The sequence below is a fragment of the Schistocerca cancellata genome, chromosome 2 (genome assembly GCF_023864275.1).
Source record: "Schistocerca cancellata isolate TAMUIC-IGC-003103 chromosome 2, iqSchCanc2.1, whole genome shotgun sequence".
Lineage (NCBI taxonomy): Eukaryota > Metazoa > Arthropoda > Insecta > Orthoptera > Acrididae > Schistocerca > Schistocerca cancellata.
In genome coordinates this window covers 239,448,728-239,472,109 of record NC_064627.1, presented here as the reverse complement: position 1 = coordinate 239,472,109, position 23,382 = coordinate 239,448,728, and the positions used below count along the sequence as shown (strand labels likewise).

The 23,382-nt window shown below is 43.6% G+C and overlaps 1 protein-coding gene across 2 annotated transcripts in view; it reads left to right on the top strand.

The window, feature by feature from the left end:
- Nucleotides 1–23,382, top strand: part of LOC126161577 (lactosylceramide 4-alpha-galactosyltransferase-like) — a 150,410-nt gene that overhangs the window by 50,472 nt on the left and 76,556 nt on the right. For both annotated transcript variants that reach the window (XM_049917518.1, XM_049917519.1), the window contains exon 2: nucleotides 15,517–15,835. In XM_049917518.1, coding sequence (XP_049773475.1) covers nucleotides 15,536–15,835 — 300 coding nt within the window. In that variant the 5' untranslated portion in view covers nucleotides 15,517–15,535. The remainder of the gene's footprint in view (nucleotides 1–15,516; nucleotides 15,836–23,382) is intronic.

Sequence of the window (23,382 nt, the reverse complement as noted above, 5' to 3'; positions counted from 1 at the left end):
TGGTGGCCGAGCAACTGGCTCGTAACAACACGCTAGTCACTAGTCTTGATGAACTGTGGTATCGTGTTGAAGCTGCATGGGCAGCTGTACGTGTACACGCCATCCAAGCTCTGTTTGACTCAATGCCCAGGCGTATCAAGGCCGTTATTACGACCAGAGGTGGTTGTTCTGGGTACTAATTTCTCAGGATCTATGCACCCAAATTGCGTGAAAATGTAATCACATGTCAGTTCTCGCATAATATATTTTTCCAATGAATACCTGTTTATCATCTGCATTTCTTCTTGGTGTAGCAATTTTAATGGCCAGTAGCGTATTTATGGGAAATGAACGCACGTCCTGATCACCGTCTCCACCCTCTATCTCTCCACCTCTTCCTCCCCTCTTTCTCTGTCCATCACCTCCTTCCCCTCTCTCTGTCCGTCTCCTCCTCCGCCTCTCTCCGTCCATCTCATCCTTCACCCTCTCTGTCCACATCCTCTTCCTTTTCCTCGTTCTCTGACTTTGAGCCTTGGGTATTTGTGCTGCAAAGGAACCCATGATTGGAAATGGAGTCCCTTAAAATGAATGATTAATTCGGATGGTATCGTTGGTATACTATGAGAGATACCTCATGAGCTGCTGGATCTTTGAGGACAGTAGCTTCAATGACAGTATTTCGCATGGTTTTAATCTGTGAACGAGTACGATTACAAAGTTTCAGGCGCTTCAAACTCCATAGTAGTATTCTAATCATAACCAGTATGCCATAAATATACACTCCTGGAAATTGAAATAAGAACACCGTGAATTCATTGTCCCAGGAAGGGGAAACTTTATTGACACATTCCTGGGGTCAGATACATCACATGATCACACTGACAGAACCACAGGCACATAGACACAGGCAACAGAGCATGCACAATGTCGGCACTAGTACAGTGTATATCCACCTTTCGCAGCAATACAGGCTGCTATTCTCCCATGGAGACGATCGTAGAGATGCTGGATGTAGTCCTGTGGAACGGCTTGCCATGCCATTTCCACCCGGCGCCTCAGTTGGACCAGCGTTCGTGCACGTGCAGACCGCGTGAGACGACGCTTCATCCAGTCCCAAACATGCTCAATGGGGGACAGATCCGGAGATCTTGCTGGCCAGGGTAGTTGACTTACACCTTCTAGAGCACGTTGGATGGCACGGGATACATGCGGACGTGCATTGTCCTGTTGGAACAGCAAGTTCCCTTGCCGGTCTAGGAATGGTAGAACGATGGGTTCGATGACGGTTTGGATGTACCGCGCACTATTCAGTGTCCCCTCGACGATCACCAGTGGTGTACGGCCAATGTAGGAGATCGCTCCCCACACCATGATGCCGGGTGTTGGCCCTGTGTGCCTCGGTCGTATGCAGTCCTGATTGTGGCGCTCACCTGCACGGCGCCAAACACGCATACGACCATCATTGGCACCAAGGCAGAAGCGACTCTCATCGCTGAAGACGACACGTCTCCATTCGTCCCTCCATTCACGCCTGTCGCGACACCACTGGAGGCGGGCTGCACGATGTTGGGGCGTGAGCGGAAGACGGCCTAACGGTGTGCGGGACCGTAGCCCAGCTTCATGGAGACGGTTGCGAATGGTCCTCGCCGATACCCCAGGAGCAACAGTGTCCCTAATTTGCTGGGAAGTGGCGGTGCGGTCCCCTACGGCACTGCGTAGAATCCTACGGTCTTGGCGTGCATCCGTGCGTCGCTGCGGTCCGGTCCCAGGTCGACGGGCACGTGCACCTTCCGCCGACCACTGGCGACAACATTTGATGTACTGTGGAGACCTCACGCCCCACGTGTTGAGCAATTCGGCGGTACGTCCACCCGGCCTCCCGCATGCCCACTATACGCCCTCGCTCAAAGTCCGTCAACTGCACATACGGTTCACGTCCACGCTGTCGCGGCATGCTACCAGTGTTAAAGACTGCGATGGAGCTCCGTATGCCACGGCAAACTGGCTGACACTGACGGCGGCGGTGCGCAAATGCTGCGCAGCTAGCGCCATTCGACGGCCAACACCGCGGTTCCTGGTGTGTCCGCTGAGCCGTGCGTGTGATCATTTCTTGTACAGCCCTCTCGCAGTGTCCGGAGCAAGTATGGTGGGTCTGACACACCGGTGTCAATGTGTTCTTTTTTCCATTTCCAGGAGTGTAGATTTCCTGCTTTCGGTTAAAAGCAACAGCAAAGATTAAAATGAAACAAGAAATTACTGTCTATACACATTCTGTTTACAATTAAGACATAAGGAGAAATAATACATGTAGGAGTTACAATTTGTCCCATGGTTCAAATGACTTGATATCGCAGTTAAAACTGACTACGGAAAGAAAAGTAAACCGGTACTTCTTTAGCCGTCAGGGGGACATCAATCAGCATGATTGCCTTTGTTGTAGCTTTGTTTTTACAAAGATATGGACAGCGGTAAGACTTTTTTAAATGGCACCCTGTATTTGTTATTCGGTAATTCATTTCCTCTCCTAAAGACCTATTCAAAAATGTATCAAAGTATGCCATTCACTGAAACACGACGTTATTAATTACATAACACTATTGACGTTGACGCTCCCAGCGCTTAGTGCAGGTACTCGGGGTGATGGAACACATCCACATGCTGACGTTGAAAGAGGAAAAAGTAAACATAAGTAGAATGCACATCCGTCATTCCGTCAACCATCGTCAGTTGAAGAGTTGTGTGAGTAGAATGTACACCAAAGAAGAGAAGGCAGAAATGCTACTCATCTATGGCGAACGTAAGTTAGCAGAACAGTAATTGTAATACTGTTTTCTTATGTACGGGTACCTTTAGTACAGTAGTTACGTACGGTATATTTAGTACAGTAGTTTAGTCCTTTTAAATACTGTTGTGTAGAGTCGGCATACAGTAAAGGCTGTCCTTCCTACAAACTGCATCGACATAACGTTTCTCTTATTGTAGTAATAGTTGTTGTTGAAGGTAGGCGAAATGCTACACAGGTAGCGGAACTGAACTGTACAGAGAGCGATATCCTGACAAGAATCCATCTTTCCGAAGGATGTTTTCTCGTCTTGTTACGACGCTACAGGAAACGGGAAGTTTCAACCCACGACAACGCAATCGTCGTAGCACTCGCACAGACGAGGCTGCCGAAGTTACTGTTCTCGCTTCCGTTGCTAGGAATCCACATGTGAGCACACGACAGCTTGAACACGAGATTGGCATTCCTAAAACCAGTGTACATCGGCTCCATCCTTACCATGTACACTTACATCAAGAATTGCATGGGAATGATTTCCAGAATCGTGTACAGTTCTGTCAGTGGGCACAGCAGCAAATCCTCGCCAACCCAAACTTCTTCTCCAATGTTCTATTTAACGATGCAGGACGGACCAGACTTTGCAGTGTGCACATGTGCTGCCCTCTATGCAACACCTATCAAACAGTCGAAGCGTTCACGTCTCAGTAAGAGGGGAAAACCCAAAGTGTTATAGTTGGAATATTCGCTACTATGTCGACTTCAGCGCTTTCAAATAGAGATCATAAAACTTCAACAGGACGTCTCTTTTACGTTGATGTCAGGAATACATTCAAATCATAGCACTGCAGACTTGCTACAACACCGGCTCGGGTGGCATGTTGTGTGCCTACCGTCTTGGCGGCACACGACGCTGTTCAACGACGCCTAGTGACGTACGCTAAGGGAAGCGGACATGGGTTGCATGTGAAATACGATTTTTTATTACCCACTCTACCAGACCTCTAATTTCTTCATTCATTTCAGATACGCCATGTGTATTTAAAAATAAATAATGTAAGACTGTCCAAATTTTAATAGAACACTGTGTGAAAGTTCTAAGTAACTCGTTAAACAACTACTCGAGATTTTTGTTAAGAACGTTTCTTCTTCATACATAACATAACAATTTATACATAATATATATTTAAAAAAATGTAGCCCATTTTCATCTGAATGTTTAGTAGATATGCGTGTAAACATTTGATGTAATTGCTCGTGCAATGTTTATTAGAATAAGGCATACAAATATGGAGTAAATTGGTCAAAAATTTTCGAGATTTTTTACAAACAATGTTTCTCCCTTATATATTACAGCCTATACATATGTCCGAATGAAAACTTAGCATCGTAATTCGGAATAGCACAGGCACTGCAGTGTGACATTTATCCGCTGACATCGAGCAAGCGATTAGATGTATGGGAGTATACATAATGCTTGTACGAGTACAGGCCTTAGATACATGGTTGACAAGATTTGGAAGTTTGGGTCTGGCCGTGAGTCGTGCTCGGATAGCCATATGGTGAGGCGACTGCTAGCAGTAAGCGGAATCCGTGTTTGAGTTCCGGTCGGGCACAAGTTTTCATTGTCGTCATTCCATTGTACAGCTGATGGTAATCCATATTTGCAACTGCGAATACAATTAATTTACGAGAATAACGAGTTAAAAAAATAGACACACACACACACACACACACACACACACACACACACACACACACACACACACACACGAATATCGACAGTACTATATACACTGCTGGCCATTAAAATTGCTACACCAAGAAGAAATGCAGATGATAAGCGAGTATTCATTGGACAAATATATTACACTAGAACTGACATGTGATTACATTTTCACGCAATTTGGGTGCATAGATCCTGAGAAATCAGTACCCAGAACGACCACCTCTGGCCGTAATAACGACCTTGATACGCCTGGGCATTGAGTCAAACAGAGTTTGGTTGGCATGTACAGGTACAGCTGCCCGTGCAGCTTCAACACGATACCACAGTTCATCAAGAGTAGTGACTGGCGTATTGTGACGAGCCAGGTGCTCGGCCACAATTGACCAGATGTTTTGAATTGGTGATAGATCTGGAGAATGTGCAGGCCAGGGCAGCAGTCGAACATTTTCTGTATCCAGAAAGGCCCGTACAGGACCTGCAACATGCGGTCGTGCCTTACCCTGCTGAAATGTAGGGTTTCGCAGGGATCGAATGAAGGGTAGAGCCACGGATCGTAACACATCTGAAATGTAACGTCCACTGTTCAAAGTGCCGTCAGTGCGAGCAAGAGGTGACCGATACGTTTAACCAATGGCATCCCATACCATCACGTCGGGTGATACGCCAGTATGGCGTTGACGAATACACGCTTCCAATGTGCGTTCACCGCGATATTGCCAAACACGGATGCGACCATCATGATGCTGTAAACAGAACCTGGATTCATCCGAAAAAATGACGTTTTGGCATTCGTGCACCCAGGTGCGTCGTTGAGTACACCATCGCAGGCGCTCCTGTCTGTGATGCAGCGTCAAGGGTAACCGCAGCTATGGTCTCCGAGCTGATAGTCCATGCTGCTGCAAACGTCGTCGAACTGTTCGTGCAAATGGTTGTTGTCTTGCAGACGTCCCCATCTGTTGACTCAGGGATCGAGACGTGGCTGCACGATCTGTTACAGCCATGCGGATAAGTTGCCTGTCATTTCGACTGCTAGTGATACGAGGCCGTTTGGATCCAGCACGGCGTTCCGTATTACCCTCCTGAACCCACCGATTCCATATTCTGCTAACAGTCATTGGATCACGACGAACGCGAGCAGCAATGTCGCGATACGATAAACCACAATCGCGATAGGCTACAATCCGACCTTTATCAAAGCCGGAAACGTGATGGTACGCATTTCTCCTCCTTACACGAGGAATCACAACAACGTTTCACCAGGCAACGCCAGTCAACTGCTGTTTGTGTATGAGAAATCGGTTGGAAACTTTCCTCATGTGAGCACGTTGTAGATGTCGCCATTGGCGCCAACCTTGTGTGAATGCTCTGAAAAGCTAATCATTTGCATATCACAGCATCTTCTTCGTGTCGGTTAAATTTCGCGTCTGTAGCACGTCGTCTTCGTGGTGTAGCAATTTTAATGGCCAGTAGTGTATTAGGCCTATTATAATTGCATGAGGACATTTTATTTGCAGCTCGTATAGTCGTATGTTAATGGAAACGTTTTTCCTTTTCCGTGGCTATTACATTAAAATTAAATTTACAAATTAAAATTACTGCTGAAATGTGCACAATCTGCCGCAAGCTTCAAAAAGTACGATGCACACTTCCGTGTCAGTGTTTCAGGTCAACGGTGTTTGCGTCAGATAATTATAAGTGTTTAATACGTCGTGATGATATTTTTACGCTGCTGGAATACAGTCACTTATCGATGCATTACACGTTCTGTCTAAAGCTATTTATCAAATCTCCGAAAATAGTTTTCCTTTTCAAATAGCCGCAGCTTATCAAACAATCTCTGCAGTAACTCAGTATCCAGTCTCTGCGACAGGTTTTCCTTTTCAGATAGCTCACCTCCTGGTCATTAAATGTGCAGTAGATAATTCATAGCCAACTCAGTCAGAGGGTGTCAGACTTAGATTATAAGCTGATGGAGTGTGTTAGAAGAATGCAACTGCTGCAGTGAAGTAGGAAATTAAAGTACTTACAACTATTTCGGACACATTAAGCACTGGGATTACAGTGAGGGAATTTATATTTCAAGAGAGGAGCTCTTCATACCTCCAGATTTTGAACGCCATTGGTAATGGAGTCGGTCATCGGAAGTCTGCCACAAGTTCGTAGCTCTGTCATCAAGCGAATATTATTTGGTAGTTTTAGCTAACAAAATGAACGCACTTTATGGCTCACCAGTACTCGCAGAACTGGATCCTTCCGCTTCTCGGAGGTGAACAGGAAGGTCATATAGGTCGTAAATAAGAGGAATATTTTGTAATGTTATAGTGTTAGAATTAACAGAATGGAAACAGTAATTTTTTTAATACGATGTGAAATGAAATTTTGTGCTTATTTATAATCACTTGCGAGTCTATTATTTTTATATATTAAATACCTAGCAACTTTTACTTTTGTATGAGGTTTGTGCAATATGTAAAGAAACTTTAACAGTGCTTGAAATGGATGAATGTGCATGAATTTTGTATTCCGCTGCAGTAGACGTATTCTTCTTACACATTCCGCAAGAGCTCAAAGAAGAACGTTACTGTAATTTTTTTAATAATGAGTAAACAAAATACAATTTATCACGATGTATCCCTGTTCTTATTTACAAATCAATCCTGGGATCTTCTAGGCGCTCATTCCGGAGCCGCGCGGCTGCTACGGTCGCAGGTTCGAATCCTGCCTCGGGCATGGATGTGTGTGATGTCCATAGGTTAGTTAGGTTTAAGCAGTTCTAAGTTCTAGGGGACTGATGACCACAGATGTTAAGTCCCATAGTGCTCAGAGCCATTTGAACCATTTTGAAGCCTGGGATCCCAAGCCCTATCACAACAAAAGGAACATTTATGTATTGTTATAACTTGAAAGGTCATATGACCGTTCTACTACATATATGCAGAACACATTCCTACAGATGCTTATGATATGGAGTGGTGAAACTTACAGCCTAGTCATTAACAGCAGTATTTTTCCGCATTTCATGAGCTGTCAGTTAGCACCCACGTAGATTCATCAGAGGGTAGCCCATTAGCAAAGGTGTCGGATAGTGTTCTGTGTGTATTCTTGTGTGTTCGTTAACAGACAGTTTGTGTATGTGTGTGCTCTCGCTCGAAGGTGTGCGTGCGTGCGCGCGCTCGCGCGCATGTTTGTGTGTGTGTGTGTGTGTGTGTGTGTGTGTGTCTGTGAGAGAGAGAGAGAGAGAGAGAGAGAGAGAGAGAGGACCCCACCATCCTGAATCCCAAATTTCGTGGAAAGCAAACGATGTTTAATAAAATAAACATAACGATATTTATGCCCACAACCTGCACTATTGCTGGTCCAGTTGCGCTACCAGCCCGTCATAACACTGATTTAGGCAGACTGGTATTATTTCAGTTGGTCAATAGCACTATTTTAACAAATCAAACATTCGGGGGATTGACCCCAAAACCCACCAGCTCGAGAGTTCGCTGCTTGGAGGAGAGGGAGGAATGTAAGAGAGGACAGGGAGCAGCGTGTCATTAGGGTAAGTAACATTTTTCGTTATAAATCGGACAAGCATTTTCTTAGTTATTAAAAATTCACAGTAGAAAATTTTCAGGACTATCTGTATGTGGTAAGGAACTGTATGGGGCTAGGAGCAAGTTTTTAATACTTTTTGTTCCGATTTAAAAAAGTGGTGTATTAAAATTTCTTTGCATTTAAATAATTATTTTGTGCTTTCTATTCTTGTGTGTGTGAAATTTTTCAATCAATTTCACAAATTTTGATGAGATTGCAATAGAGACATGTGGTTTATTTGGTTTATGTTCATTTGACTCAACCAATATATTGCTTGCGGCTACTGTTATCTGCCAAAAGGAGAGTGAAGGTAAAAATTAGAGAGATTCGACGTCACACGTTGGCTCTCCAGCAATCATTCTTCTCGCGAACCGTTTTCGATTGTAACAGGAAAAGGGGGAAATGGCAGTGGTACACAAAATACCCTCCGCCACACACCAGACAAAAAAGGGAGTTAATATTGCATTGTCATTCAGTTCTGAGCTATACTGAACCTGTGAAGTGTGTAGCTCAGCGGAAAATGATAAGTACCAACAAAGTACCTTCCGTCTAGGGTTCCCGTATCTAGCTGGGACCTCGTCGTGGCACTGAGATCAGGGTGTAGAAATGAGGTAAAAATTTATTTAATGAAATTACTTCATGTTTAGAACACAATTACATGGAACTTGTTGCGGCAGAAGTATTGGCACGCCATATACAGGGTGTTACAAAAAGGTACGGCCAAACTTTCAGGAAACATTCCTCACACACAAAGAAAGAAAATATGTTATGTGGACATGTGTCCGGAAACGCTTACTTTCCATGTTAGAGCTCATTTTATTACTTCTCTTGAAAACACATTAATCATGGAATGGAAACACACGGCAACAGAACGTACCAGCATAACTTTAAACACTTTGTTACAGGAAATGTTCAAAATGTCCTCCGTTAGCGAGGATACAGGTATCCACCCTCCGTCGCATGGAATCCCTGATGCGCTGATGCAGCCCTGGAGAATGGCGTATTGTTTCACAGCCGTCCACAATACGAGCACGAAGAGTCTCTACATTTGGTACCGGGGTTGCGTAGACAAGAGCTTTCAAATGCACCCATAAATGAAAGTCAAGAGGGCTGAGGTTAGGAGAGCGTTGAGGCCATGGAATTGGTCCGCCTCTACCAATCCATCAGTCACCGAATCTGTTGTTCAGAAGCGTACGAACACTTCGACTGAAATGTGCAGGAGCTCCATCGTGCATGCCCCGTGCTAATCCATACATCAAATGGGCATCTGCCAACTCCGCATTTGTAAACATTGCACTGACTGCAAAACCACGTTCGTGATGAACACTAACCTGTTGATGCTACGTACTGATGTGCTTGATGCTAGTACTGTAGAGCAATGAGTCGCATGTCAACACAAGCACCGACGTCAACATTACGTTCCATCAATTGGGCCAATTAGTGGTGAATCGAGGAAGTACAGTACATACTGACGAAACTGAAATGAGCTCTAACATGGAAATTAAGCGTTTCCGGGCACATGTCCACATAACATCTTTTCTTTATTTGAGTGTGAGGAATGTTTCCTGAAAGTTTGGCCGTACCTTATTGTAACACCCTGTATTTAGGAAGATTTCACCTTTTTCAGCAAGTCTTTTTTCCTTTTTATATAAAACTCCATGCAAGTCAGCTTGTAGTTAAACTGGCACTGTATGATTAATTCCACAGTCCCTGGCAACAGTCGATTTCTTTCATCAGTCTATTGGGCCGACATCAGCGAAAATATTGTTTCCAAAGTGGCATTGTGTGCGGGAATAGAAATCAAATACTTACTTCAGTGCGTGAGCCAAGATAGTACCAGTATTTTGCAAAATCGAGACAAAGTGTCTTGTCGGGACAAGAAGGTCCGTTACAGTGTCGGTCCCGATCAATCGGGATGGATGTCAGCCCTACTTCCGTCACCCATCAGACAAGAAAGCGAATTAATATGGCATTGTCGTCTAGTTCCGAGCTGTTCTCAAAATTTCAATACTCTAGTTTATAAGGAAGTTAGTTTAAAATCAAGTGCAAAACTTGTATCGCGCAGACAGACATACAAAAAAGTCTGCTACAATGGACATAACTACTAATCTGTTGTTGTTGTTGTGGTCTTCAGTCCTGGGACTGGTTTGATGCAGCTCTCCATGCTAATCTATCCTGTGCAAGCTCCTTCATCTCCCAGTACCTACTGCAACCTACATCCTTCTGAATCTCCTTAGTGTATTCATCTCTTGGTCTCCCTCTACGATTTTTACCCTCCACGCTGGCCTCTAATGCTAAATTTGTGATCCCTTGATGCCTCAGGACATGTCCTACCAACCGATCCCGTCTTCTAGTCAAGTCGTGCCACAAACTTCTCTTCTCCCCAATTCTATTCAATACCTCCTCATTAGTTACGTGATCTACCCACCTAATCTTCAACATTCTTCTGTAGCACCACATTTCTAAAGCTTCTATTCTCTTCTTCTCCAAATTATTTATTGTCCATGTTTCACTTCCATACATGACTACACTCCATACAAATACTTTCAGAAACGACTTCCTGACACTTAAATCTATACTCGATGTTAACAAATTTCTCTTCTTCAGAAACGCTTTCCTTGACATTGCCGGTCTACAATTTTATATCCTCTCTACTTCGACCATCATCAGTTATTTTGCTCCCCAAATAGCAAAACTCCTTTACTACTTTAAGTGTCTCATTTCCTAATCTAATTCCCTCAGTATCACCCGACCTAATTCGACTACAGTCCATTATCCTCGTTTTACTTTTGTTGATGTTCATCTTATATCCTCCTTTCAAGACACCGTCCATTCCGTTCAACTGCTCTTACAAGTCCTTTGCTGTCTCTGACAGAATTACAGTGTCATCGGCGAACCTCAAATTTTTTATTTCTTCTCCCTGGATTTTAATACCTACTCCTAATTTTTCTTTTGTTTCCTTGCTCAATATACAGATTGAATAACATTGGGGAGAGGCTACAACCCTGTCTCACTCCCTTCCCAACCACTCATTCAGAATTTGAAATAGTAGTCCACGGTGGAGACTGTCGTGAGGAGAACGATCACACTTATTTTCCAGTTACAAATTTGTAGCAAAATTGGTCTTCCAAGTGACGTACAATTCGTAAGGTAGCTACCTACCGTTAACCTTCAAAACTGCTTTAAACTTGATAAAGGTGGAGCGGATTTTCACCAGTCCTACACCAGCAGCCCTATTGAAATCGGACAATTACTATGTTGAAACCATGGTCAGTCGGTAAGAAGAGTCGAACGTAACAAAGTAGTTCTATGAGGGACTGCAGAACGGTTAGCGTCACTGAAGCACCGTCTTGCTCAGTAAGTTTACTGCACACTAACTACAAGACTAAGAACCCTGTCAGCAAAATGTTGACTTTGTTGTTCACAACGTAAAACAATCACAGCACTTGCCCTTCAACAACGTTCTTTCACAAATACCTTACCCACACCGTGATTCAGAACTGTACTCATCGCGTTAAAATATCTGCTGCTCACCCCGTCCTTCGCCGATATCTTCGGCCATTAGAATTTAGTCTCGTAATAATTTTCAATGAAACCTATTCTAAAAGAACCGGCTCACTTTTGACCAAGCAGCAGACATCTGGAAACACTTATTCTGCATATTGAACTGTTTTCTTCTCACATTCAGCAGAGCACATAACATTAGCGGTCACCCCTATGGAGTGCAGTAACATTAGATCACTGCCAAAACTGCATCTGGTTGTCATAAACGTAAGACATTAATCGCTGGCGGATTTATTCGCTGGGCAATTCTCTTACATAAAGGTATTGATGTACTTATTGGATTACAGAAATGTTTACAATTATATTTCGAACATTTTGTAGTTATTGAGAATTTTACAATATTCGCATCCATGCGTTCTTACACACGCAAATATAAGCGGCGCAATAGTCTCACAAACTACTACATTCACAAGAGCATCAACTTATTCTTTTTCTCTAACGCTGCACTGAGCGTTCAGTCGCATCATAACAACCTCTTTAGTATGTAAGTTGGCTCAGCCGTTCTAGAACATGACGAACCAAGTAGTAATTTAAGTCTCTTACAAAAGTTTCTCATTAATACTAATTTAGCATTCGAGAGAATTTATATTTCGTTCGCGTCTCATCTGTCAACATACTTGAGGTCTAGATTGTCCGCGAGTTCATCTGTAAAATAGAAGCCCCGAACTCTCTTCCTTGCTACGTCTTCTTACCAAAAAGTCAAGAACATAATAGCCATTATGTCACAAGTGCGTAACCCATGAGCATAAAAACATATGAAGTAGTCAAAAATGTTCAAAAGTGTGTGAAAACTTATGGGACTTAACTGCTAAGGTCATCAGTCCCTAAGCTTACACATTACTTAACCTAAATTAACCTAAGGACAAACACACACACACCCATGCCCGAGGGAGGACTCGAACCTCCGCCGGGACCAGCCGCACAGTCCACGACTGCAGCGCTACTAGACCGCTCGGCTAATCCCGCGCGCCGATGAAGTAGTCCCATAAGAAACAAAAAGCTGCCATGAGTTAATGTCAACGGCATGAGTGTGCAGAACGCAATGAACACGACTGCATTAAAGACACAAAACGTGACATAGGGCCTGCAATTTTAAAAGCTTCGACGGCTGCTGTGGCCGAGCGGTTCTAGGCGCTTCAGTATGGAACCGCGCTGCTGCTACGGTCGCAGGTTCGAATCCCGCCTCGGGCATGGTTGTGTGTGATGTCTTAAGTTAGTTAGGTTAAAGTAGTTCTAAGTCTAGGGGACCTCAGATGTTAAGTCCCATAGTGCTTAGAGCCATTTGAACTATTTTGTAAAAGCTTCATGATGATCTCTCCACTCGCGAAATTTTCCGGACCAGTACTCCATTCGAATCTCTGGGAGGGGACTGCCAACGAGGAGGCCTTTTTTTTCATTAGTGTTCTTTCTAATTTGATGCGGCCCACCGCGAATTCTTCTCTTGTGTTAAGCTCTTCTCCTTACTTAGCTAGCATTTATCGCGAATCTCTTGCCCAACGTAAAGCCCCGAGCGACTGGAAAAAAGCCTAGGTGACGCCTGTATATACGAACGGTAGAAGGACGGATCCTCAAAATTACAGACCAATATCCTTAACATCGGTTTGTTGCAGGATTCTCGAACATACTCAGTTCGAATATAATGAATTTCCTTGAGACAGAGAAGTTGCTGTCCATGCATAAGCACGGCTTTAGAAAGCATCGCTCCTGCGAAACGCAACTCGCCCTTTTTTCACATAATATCTTGCGAACCATGGATGAAGGCTATCAGACGGATGCCATATTCCTTGACTTCCGGAAAGCGTTTGACTCGGTGCTCCACTACAGACTCTTAACAAAGGTACGAGCTTATGGGATTTGTTCCGAAATATGTGAGTGGCTCGAAGACTTCTTAAGTAATAGAACCCAGTACGTTGTCCTCGATGGTGAGTGTTCATCGGAGGTGAGGGTATCATCTGGAGTGTCCCAGGGAAGTGTGGTAGGTCCGCTGTTGTTTTCTATCTACATAAATGATCTTTTGGATAGAGTGGATAGCAATGTGCGGCTGTTTGCTGATGATGCTGTGGTGTACGGGAAGGTGTCGTCGTTGAGTGACTGTAGGAGGATACAAGATGACTTGGGCAGGATTTGTGATTGGTGTAAAGAATGGCAGCTAACTCTAAATATAGATTAATATAAATTAATGCAGATGAATAGGAAAAAGAATCCCGTAATGTTTGAATACTCCATTAGTAGTGTAGCGCATGACACAGTCACGTCGATTAAATATTTGGGCGTAACATTGCAGAGCGATATGAAGTGGGACAAGCATGTAATGGCAGTTGTGAGGAAGGCGGATAGTCGTCTGCGGTTCATTGGTAGAATTTTGGGAAGATGTGGTTCATCTGTAAAGGAGACCGCTTATAAAACACTAATACGACCTATTCTTGAGTACTGCTCGAGCGTTTGGGATCCCTATCAGCTCGGATTGAGGGAGGATATAGAAGCAATTCAGAGGGGGGCTGCTAGATTTGATACTGGTAGGTTTGATAATCACGCGAGTGTTACAAAAATGCTTCAGGAACTCGGGTGGGAGTCTGTAGAGGAAAGGAGGCGTTCTTTTCGTGAATCGCTACTGAGGAAATTTAGAGAACCAGCATTTGAGGCTGACTCCAGTACAATGTTACTGCCGCCAACTTATATTTCGCGGAAAGACCACAAAGATAAGATAAGAGAAATTAGGGCTCGTACAGAGGCATATAGGCAGTCATTTTTCCCTCGTTCTGTTTGGGAGTGGAACAGGGAGAGAAGATGCTAGTTGTGGTACGAGGTACCCTCCGCCACGCACCGTATGGTGGATTGCGGAGTATGTATGTAGATTTAGATGTAGATGTAGAGTAGCATTTGCACCCTACGTCACCAGTTATTTTTTGAATGTATTTCAGTCTTCCTCTTATACAGTTTTTATCCTCTGCAGCCCCCTCTAGTTCCACGGAAGTTATTTCCTGACGTTTTAACACTTGTCTTATCTATGTGTCCCTTCCTGTCAACGTTTACCACAAGTTCCACTCGTTATCGATTTGAAGGAGAGCCTTTCCGTTCTTATCTTGTCACTCCACCCAATTTTCAACATACTTCTACAGCAACACATCTCAAACGGTTCGATTAGCTTCTAGTCCGGTGTTCCCAGAGTCCATAATCACTACCATTCAATGCTGCGCTCTGAACGTACATTCTCCGAAATGTCTTCCTAAAACTGAGCCCTATATTTGATATATTGCGTGAAAACAGCAATATACCAGGGGAAAGTGTCGCTGTTGGTCAGTGGATCAAGAAAGCTATGGACTGCCCCACTGTTGATGTTTACGTCTTCTATACCTACGTGGTGTAACGCCTGAATCGTGCTTCAGTTGTTTGAGGAACATAGTGAAGAAAAATATATTTAATTCCAGGCTTCCAGAGTAGTTTAATATCAACAGTATGGAATACATTCTCAAGATACTGAACACAGTAAGTCGTTAATTATAGTGTTTTTTTAAATAATTGTTTAATCTGAGTTATGATGTGACATCAAGCGTTTGGTTTCTCTCTTGAGTTACAAGTTGTTGCCGGTGTCTAAAAATCTCTCATCATGCTACAAGCAGAATTTTTTTCCAGCTATCAGCTTCAACAGATTTCACATCACGAACAGTTATTGCAGAATTTTCTTTACTGTGAAACTTGAGAATCTTTATCCTTTTCCTTCGATCCAGTTCTCTATGCTACTAATTGTTATGTCAAATAATGCTGTGAGCTGTGCAGTTGCTAGGCAGAGATATATCCTAAGGATGATTATATGTCCACCCTACAGATCCTTCGTAACTACGGTCTGAGTCTTAGTAATACCGCTTTTGTTTCTCACTTTCCACAGGTACCGCGGACAACCGTATATGCTGTTAGCCGTACCGCTGACGAGTGCAGAAGTCCGGATGCCAGATGGTCGAGACACTTATGCCTCACAGGGCTACCATCTGCAGGTGCCATTGCTTGAGCGACAGCCCATGTCACCAACTATCAGGTGTCGGTATACACATAAAACATATGTGATAGTGCTTGTGTGTGCTGCGATCCTCGTTACTTGGTCGGTTGCTCGTTTTCCTAAGCACAAATTGTGGCCATATGACCGACGCACCGTACCGCAGCGGGGGGCTGCCAATATATTCTTCATAGAGACAACATGCGCCATTGAGGTAAGTACCTTCATTTCTAAGTGAGTATGTCTCCTTTGCGGATGACCATATCTGATAGTACAGTATCTTGCCTTAGATAACAGTAAGCTTACTACACTTCTGGGAGGGAATTGCACTGGTAATATTCTCACTCAATTTGCCAGTCCAGTCTCATTCGACAGCAGCGAAAATTTCTCATATTGTCATTATTGCTGATGATACAACTATGCTCGTAAATAATATTAGTTCTTGTACTGATATGAGAATATGAAACATTTTAAGCTATGAACAGATTGTCCCTGATGTTACTCAAGTCAATAAGTTATTCTATTACAGTGCACGTAAATTACTCTGCATCTTTGGTGTGTTTCCGTAAACCACAGATTTCTTTCCGTGGAAACGTACGAGTTGTATGACACAGGTAATGGAAAAGGAAACTTCACTTGCGAACCTATAACTGGAGTCATTGCGTCTGTGGGATTTCTGCTGGTTTTCAAATACTACTGTGCACATGCAGCGTAAAAGCGTGATGATCACTTGAGGAATCCACAAGTTACGATTGGAATTTGGAAGGGAGGGCAGTCAAGTGAAAACTGAATAACAGGCACAACGAGACCAGGGAATGGTTCAATTCAAAACAGATCACCATACGCTTTAAGACGTGTATCCCAATGGGAGACGAAACGATCAGTTCCTGCTTCATAGAAAGCTGTCGGTCTCTGACGGCTGCACAACGACAGCCACTCTTGCACTTCCTTATCCGACTGTAACAGACCTCCACGTATGCCTTTCTTCAGAATGACAAAGATGTGAAAATCACACGGTGGAAGACCTGGGCAACACGGAGGTGTTGCAGTGTTTCTTAAGAAAATCGCTAAAGCGTATCATTCGTCCGATTTGTAGTGGTAGGGGGGCGGGGGATGGTTGGTGGACGTTATCATGTAATGGGATGATTCCATTAGACAACATTCTTGGGCGTTTTGACTTCATGACGCGTTGCAGTTTCTGCAAAGTGCCTTCAAGGCACTGCGCATTGGTTTTGGTTCTTCCACTCCCGAGGAACTCGACGAGTAGAGGGCCCCTTCGATAGAAGCAGAAGGCGTGACCTTATCGGACCTTGTGTGAACAGCTTTGGATATCTGTGGCGGGGGAGATGTGGGATGTCTCCACTGATGACTTCGTCATTTGCCGTCGGGCGGAGTCATCCTCTGGCACGATAACGCACGCCCACACTTTGCCAATCGGACGAAGGCTACACTTCAGCGATTTGGTTGGGAAACACTGAAACGCCCGGATTTTTCACGCTATCGTTTTCACATCGTTGGCGACCTGAAGAAACACATGCGTAGACCTTGGTCTCAGACGGACGAGGAAGTGCAACAATGAGTGCGGTTGTGGGCCATCAGCGGCCGATCGCTTTCTATGAAACAATAACGGATCATCTCATCTCACAGAGGGAAAAATGTCTTAACACTTGTGGTGATTACTTTTGAACAAAACCATTTCATAGTTCCATTGTGAAGAGTACTCGATTTCCATTTGACTGCTCATGATATTCATCGAACGAGTATGCCCTTACCTCCCAGCAGTCACACTCGGAGCAAACTACAGTGACCAAAAATAAGTGGCTTGTTGAAGAAAACATCCTGCCGATCAGCCTCTTGTTCAAAGAGAATTCTGGAAGTTTTGGCCCCCTCCTTCTAAATTAAACATTATCTGTTGAATAATTTGTACTCCGAGCACATTTACACGCAGTGGTGCAGCGGCGAATGAGACCCGGATATACGAGAGTGGTCTGAAACGTTCTCGTACCAATAGTAAATATGAGAATTTATCTTACTGGAACTGAAAGCCCTTGCAGCAACGACATTTCCTGGGTGCCCATTTGTTCGCCGTTGCAGTTGCAAAGTCCAAATACCGGCTTTTTGGGGAAGAGGGTGCTCGTCTTTTCCTGACCCCCTAAATTGGTCACTATTTTTAAGGATGAGTAATTTTCCCATGGCGACCGATGTTTTCTAACTTCCGTTGCTGAGGCACTCTTAATTGTCCTGCCAGAAGGTAGCACTTTACAGAAGCTCCACTAGGGGTCGGGAAATGACCAATGAAAATGCCAGCATCCTTCTACTCATTCTGAGTGGCTCGAAGGCCTAAAACTGGTGCAGTATGGAAGCTCGCGAAATCCAGTTAGTTGATCAGCTGCCATCTTGTGTGTAAAAGTGGTGGACGCACCGGAGTGGACGTGCTGTTCCGAAAGTAGTACTAATTTCCATATTCAGGACTTTGTGATCCATGTGGCATTTCTTCCTCTGCTGATAGTTGAGAGGACTGGTAAGGGCGTTTCCAGTGCGTGGACGTGGAGTGCTCTCCGGTTTTACAGCTTTGGTGGGAGAGTGTTGATTTTTTAGCGAGGGTGCTCGTGATAAGTAGGCAGAGTCCTCAAACTAACTTGTGGTGGGGAGAATAGGGAGAATATAGCTGCACCTTTGGAGTTTTTCTGAACGAGACGAAATTGGTGAGGTTTTCATTGAAACCAATAAATTACGTTCGTTACTATGGAAATTTTTTTGTGTGATGTATTGTGTAACCCTTTCGCCGCTGACTTTGAACTGCATTCCTCTTTTATTGTGGTGAAGAAACTCTGGGGGGTGTTGTTAGGAGGACTTTGGAGGCGGTGTACTTATTCCAATCGAATGGTCGGATATCGGGAATCTTTCTCATAGTAGCTAGATTGCTACAGGACACTAATTACTGACATTGCGGTCAAAGTGAGGTTGGCAAAAATTATTTGAACTGATTTTACACGTATAACAGCGCAGAGAATTAATCTTGGTTTGACAATGTAAACGTTTCGAATTAAATCCACTGAGCAATACGACGAGTCATTTTTCTGTAACGCCGATTTCGGCAAGAGGTCGTGGATTTAGTTCGCGCCCGTGAGCGTGACTTCGCACAATGCTACAGAAACTGTGAGGCACGGGCGAAAGAAAGTTTCACTGTTGACGTTTTATTCGGTGTTCGCAATTAAATTCGTATTTTTAAAAAACCCTCCTTGCTGGAAAACACAGTCTATTCTTTGTTTCGACACTTATTTATCATCTTCAGTGGGTCTCTTTTTACACTACCTGACAAAAAAGTTTAGCACTCAGAAGACATTGCCGAATGTCAGTGTAACTTCATTCGTGTAGATGTTATGGGTGGCTATGTAAATATTATTATTGTTGCCGCTCTTTGCGTCAGGTAGAACGCCATCTTGTGGATTAAGCGTTGTTTGGTATTCTTACTAGGCCTGATGACTATATACGGGGAGTGAAGAGTTTCAGATGTTGAGCGATCTCCGTGAAGGAAATGAAATACCGTGTACTCATGTGAAATAGCGTTATCCGCACTTCAGAGGGTTCGAGAGGAGCCTCATTGTTGATCTCCATTTGGCCAGCTGCTCGAATCGGCAGTATCCAAATTTGTGGGGCATTCGGATGTCACAGTGGTCCGATGTTGGACTGTATGGGAACGTGAGGGCAAGTTCACTCATCGCCAAGGCTCAAGTCGACCACGTCTCATCACCACCGTGAAGGATCGCAGGGCTGTGCAACAAGCACTTCGTAACCCCTTCACATCAGCATGCGGCAACAAGTAAAGGACTCCTTGCAACATACTTATTAATCTCGCACCATTGGTCAAAAACAAGCAGAAACCGGCTTATGCAGTTGTCGGCCCACGAACAGGCTGCCGTCAACACCACAACGCAAACGGCTGCTTTTCGAATATTTCTGTGACCGGGAAGCAAGAACTACTGACGGAAGGCGTCGTATTGTTTTTAGTGATGAACAGCGTTTCTGTACCACCCCAAATGAAAGCGACGTGGAGAGAGTACCCATTCTTCCAGTGTCATAGTGTGTAGATCCATTGGGTTTGACCTCAGGTCACGGCTGGTAGTGATTGAGAGGAACGCTGTGCCATGCTACGTTACGGACATCCTGGATCCAAATATGTTATCTCTCACGCAACAGCAGTGTGGTGGCACTTTTCAACGGGATAACGCTGATCCCACATGGCACTCTACGAGCATAATGTTGAGATACTTCCGTGCCCTCCCCCAACCCCCCGCGGGGGTCCACGGATTTGTCCGCAGTATAGTATTTCTAGGTCCAGGTGAGACGCCAACGCCTTCCTAGCGCCGGTGCTTAGGATATCAAGAGACCAGTTACAGTTGTGGGCCAGTTTACCTCAGAAGAGGATACAACGATTTTATGACACACTTCCCAGCCGAAAAAGTGCATGCACCCAGGGGTGCTACGTCACACTGTTAAGTAGCACCATACTTCCAAGTTTTTTTTTTATAAATTTGACTCAAGTTTTGTGTCACTAACAATGGAAGGCCACAGCTTGTTAGGATCACAAATTTACTTCTAATTTTGTACACTTTTAGTAGGCCATTAAAACAACATAATATGCATGCAGTAAGATGCACTACTCTGGCAATTCCAAGAAAATTGTAATAGAAATTTTACGCTTCTATTACTAACTGATGTATCTGTGCGTAGTTGCTGGACGTTACCGCTTATGGTGGTCAGGTGGTTAGCGTTCGGTCGTTAGAAAACGAACGTGTATGAAGCGAAGATTCGACTCCTACTCACACACAGGGGAACTCGGGGCAGAACGGGATAGCGGCGCACAATGGGAAATTGCTCTTTTCTAGACTACACGGTGCTGCAACCTGTTATATGCGCATGTAACTATTTCTCCGAATGGAAGGGAAGTTAGGGCAGCCATTTTTATTTAGTCTGAAGTACGAGATATACGTGAGTTTGTTGTCCGTCACGTTACCGTTTGCATTGTTCTAACGTTTGGTGAATTTCAACGCCAGGTAACCTGTTAATTGTTAACTGTATACCCTAAAATGACCCATTCCCTTAAAGTGCATGCTATTTTTCATACTTTAGTTATTTAATGCGTTTAAATACGTCAGTTATTACACTCCATAAAAGTTGACAACTTCAAAACTGCTCTTGGGGCGGAACGGGACGGGGCAGAATGGGATAGTGTCCCGTTCTGCCACATCATATTTTGATGCAAGTAGAAAGCAAACTGTATTCTTTTTTCTTTCCCCCTTGCTGTTCCAGATGGTGCTAACGTACATGAAAAAGACTGATAGACAGTAATGGGACGTAAAAGCGATGGAAATGGCAGTTTCAGCCGTTTCATCTTCCCAAATGGGATTTTTAAAAGCATCTAAACAGTTCAACGTACCGAAATCAACATTTGAAAGATATGTGCCTAAAGCTACGAATAATCCTGACTACATAATTGACAAATCAGATGGGAAATTTAAAAAGGTGTCCACTGCAGAACAAGAACATGAGCCGGTAACATATCTCAAGTCAATGGAAAGCAGACTTTTTGGTCTAACAATGAAATATCTCAGATCACTAGCCTATCAACTAGCCGAAAGAAATGGCTTACCACACAAATTTGACAAACAAACTTTTCCAGCTGGACAAGACTGGGTTAAAGGATTTATTACGAGGCATCCTACACTCTCTATTCGCAAGCCAGAAAATACCTGTGGTGTTGGAGCAATGGTATTCAACACAGTAGCAGTTTCACAGTTTAACTCTCCCAACCAGCTATGTTCGCCGAACAACTCAGCTTTCCAGATATCGCTCGAGGCTGTCATTCCAATCCCACAAATCTGTCAAAATACTTGGCGGACTACAAGACGAAAAGGAAAAACCGTCGTATTAACAGATTCTCCTTATAAGAAGGAACTGCAGAATGCTGTTGCACGTAAAGTAGGGCTACAGAAAGGAGGAGGGTGCACAAATATGAACAATATCAGGACAGAGACGTCAGGTCCAATGCAACTTAAGGCAAAAATATCAAACTGTACACCCAAAAAAAAAAAACCAAAACAGAGGACATCAAAGACCTTAAGAAAAATAAAAGGAAGAAGATGATGGAGAAGAGAGAATCAGAGAGAGAGAGAGAGGATGCTGAGTGTCTCTACTGTGGGGACTTGTACTCCATTTCTAATGAGGGCTGGGTCGCATGACAGAGGGGTTTCAAGTGGGCACACAATTCAGGTGCTGGCATAGACAGCAAAGATGAAGTACTGGTTTGTGACTATCGTCGAAAGAATTAGTAGTTAGTGGTTTGGTGGTTATTAAGCATTGTACATTTTTCTGAATGACATTAAAATATTCTCTTATTTTGAAGAATGACTTTTCAATTGTTTAAATCACACATTCCTTAGTCTGAATTGCCCTTTGTACAACAGTTGTCATAGTTTAATACGATATTCGTAATTCAAATTCAATGTTTATGCAATAATTTAAGAAAAAACAACCTTATCCCATTCTGCCCCGTGGGTGGGGCGGAACGGGAAATATGCAAGACTTTCTTTGAAAAATTGTAAAAAAATGCAAAATGTATTGTTTTAAGTGATTTTAAAATAAGGTACATTAGGTTACACTACAAGGTGTTTTTTTTATAACTTTAAGAAGTGTTTCCTTGTGTTCCCTTATTTTATACACATTGTTAAACATTATGTATCACGTTCCGCCCCCAGTTCCCCTACCACTTTTAATCTATGTTTTTCCCATCACTGATTGTATTGTTTAATTTCTATGACATTTGAGAGGTAATGTAATTAAAAAACCACGTGTATTTATTCCCCATAGGCTATACATTCGAGAGGTGAAGTTACGGTAACATTAAATTTTGGCACGTCATGAGATAACGTAGATGTTATTAAATTCACAACCACTATGCTCTGTGACTCACATTGCCATTATTTACAATCGCCGTAAAATATTGACGAAATACCATTCTCCAACTTGCGTGTAACAAATAATTGTAATATTGGTATCCATTTTTCCGTTCAAAATTAGAGAATCTCTATAAAGTGATTTTCTGAATGCACTGAGATGAGAAAAGGCATGGGATACCTCCTAATTTCGTGCCTTTTGTCCGGCGTAGGTCAGCAACACAACGTGGCATGGACTCAACAAGTTGTTGGAAGTCCCATTCAGAAATATTGGGCCATGCTGCCTCTACAGCCGCCCCTAATTACGAACGTTTTGGCGGTCCAGGATTTCGTACACGAACTGACCTCTCGATTAAGTCCCATAAATGTTCGACACGATTCATATCAAGCCACCTGTCGCCAAATTATTCTCCTAGAACCAGTCGCAAACAATTTAGGCTGGTGACATGGCGCACTGGCATCCATAAAAATTGCATCGTTGTTTGGAACATGAAGTCCATGAATGACTTGTAAATTGCCTCCAAGCAACGGAGCATAACAATTTCTAGTCAATGACTGATTGTGGTGCCACCACCAGCTTGCGCAGTGCCTTTTTGATAACTTGGGTCCATTCCTTTGTAGGGTCTGCGCCACACACGAACCCTACCACTAGCTCTTACCAATTGAAATCGTGATTCATGTGACCATTCCACAGTTTTCCAGTCGTCTAGCATACAACCGATATGGTCACGAACCCAGAACAGACGCTGCAGCCGACGTCGTTCTGTTAGCAAAGGCACACGCTTCGGTCGTCTGCTACCATAGT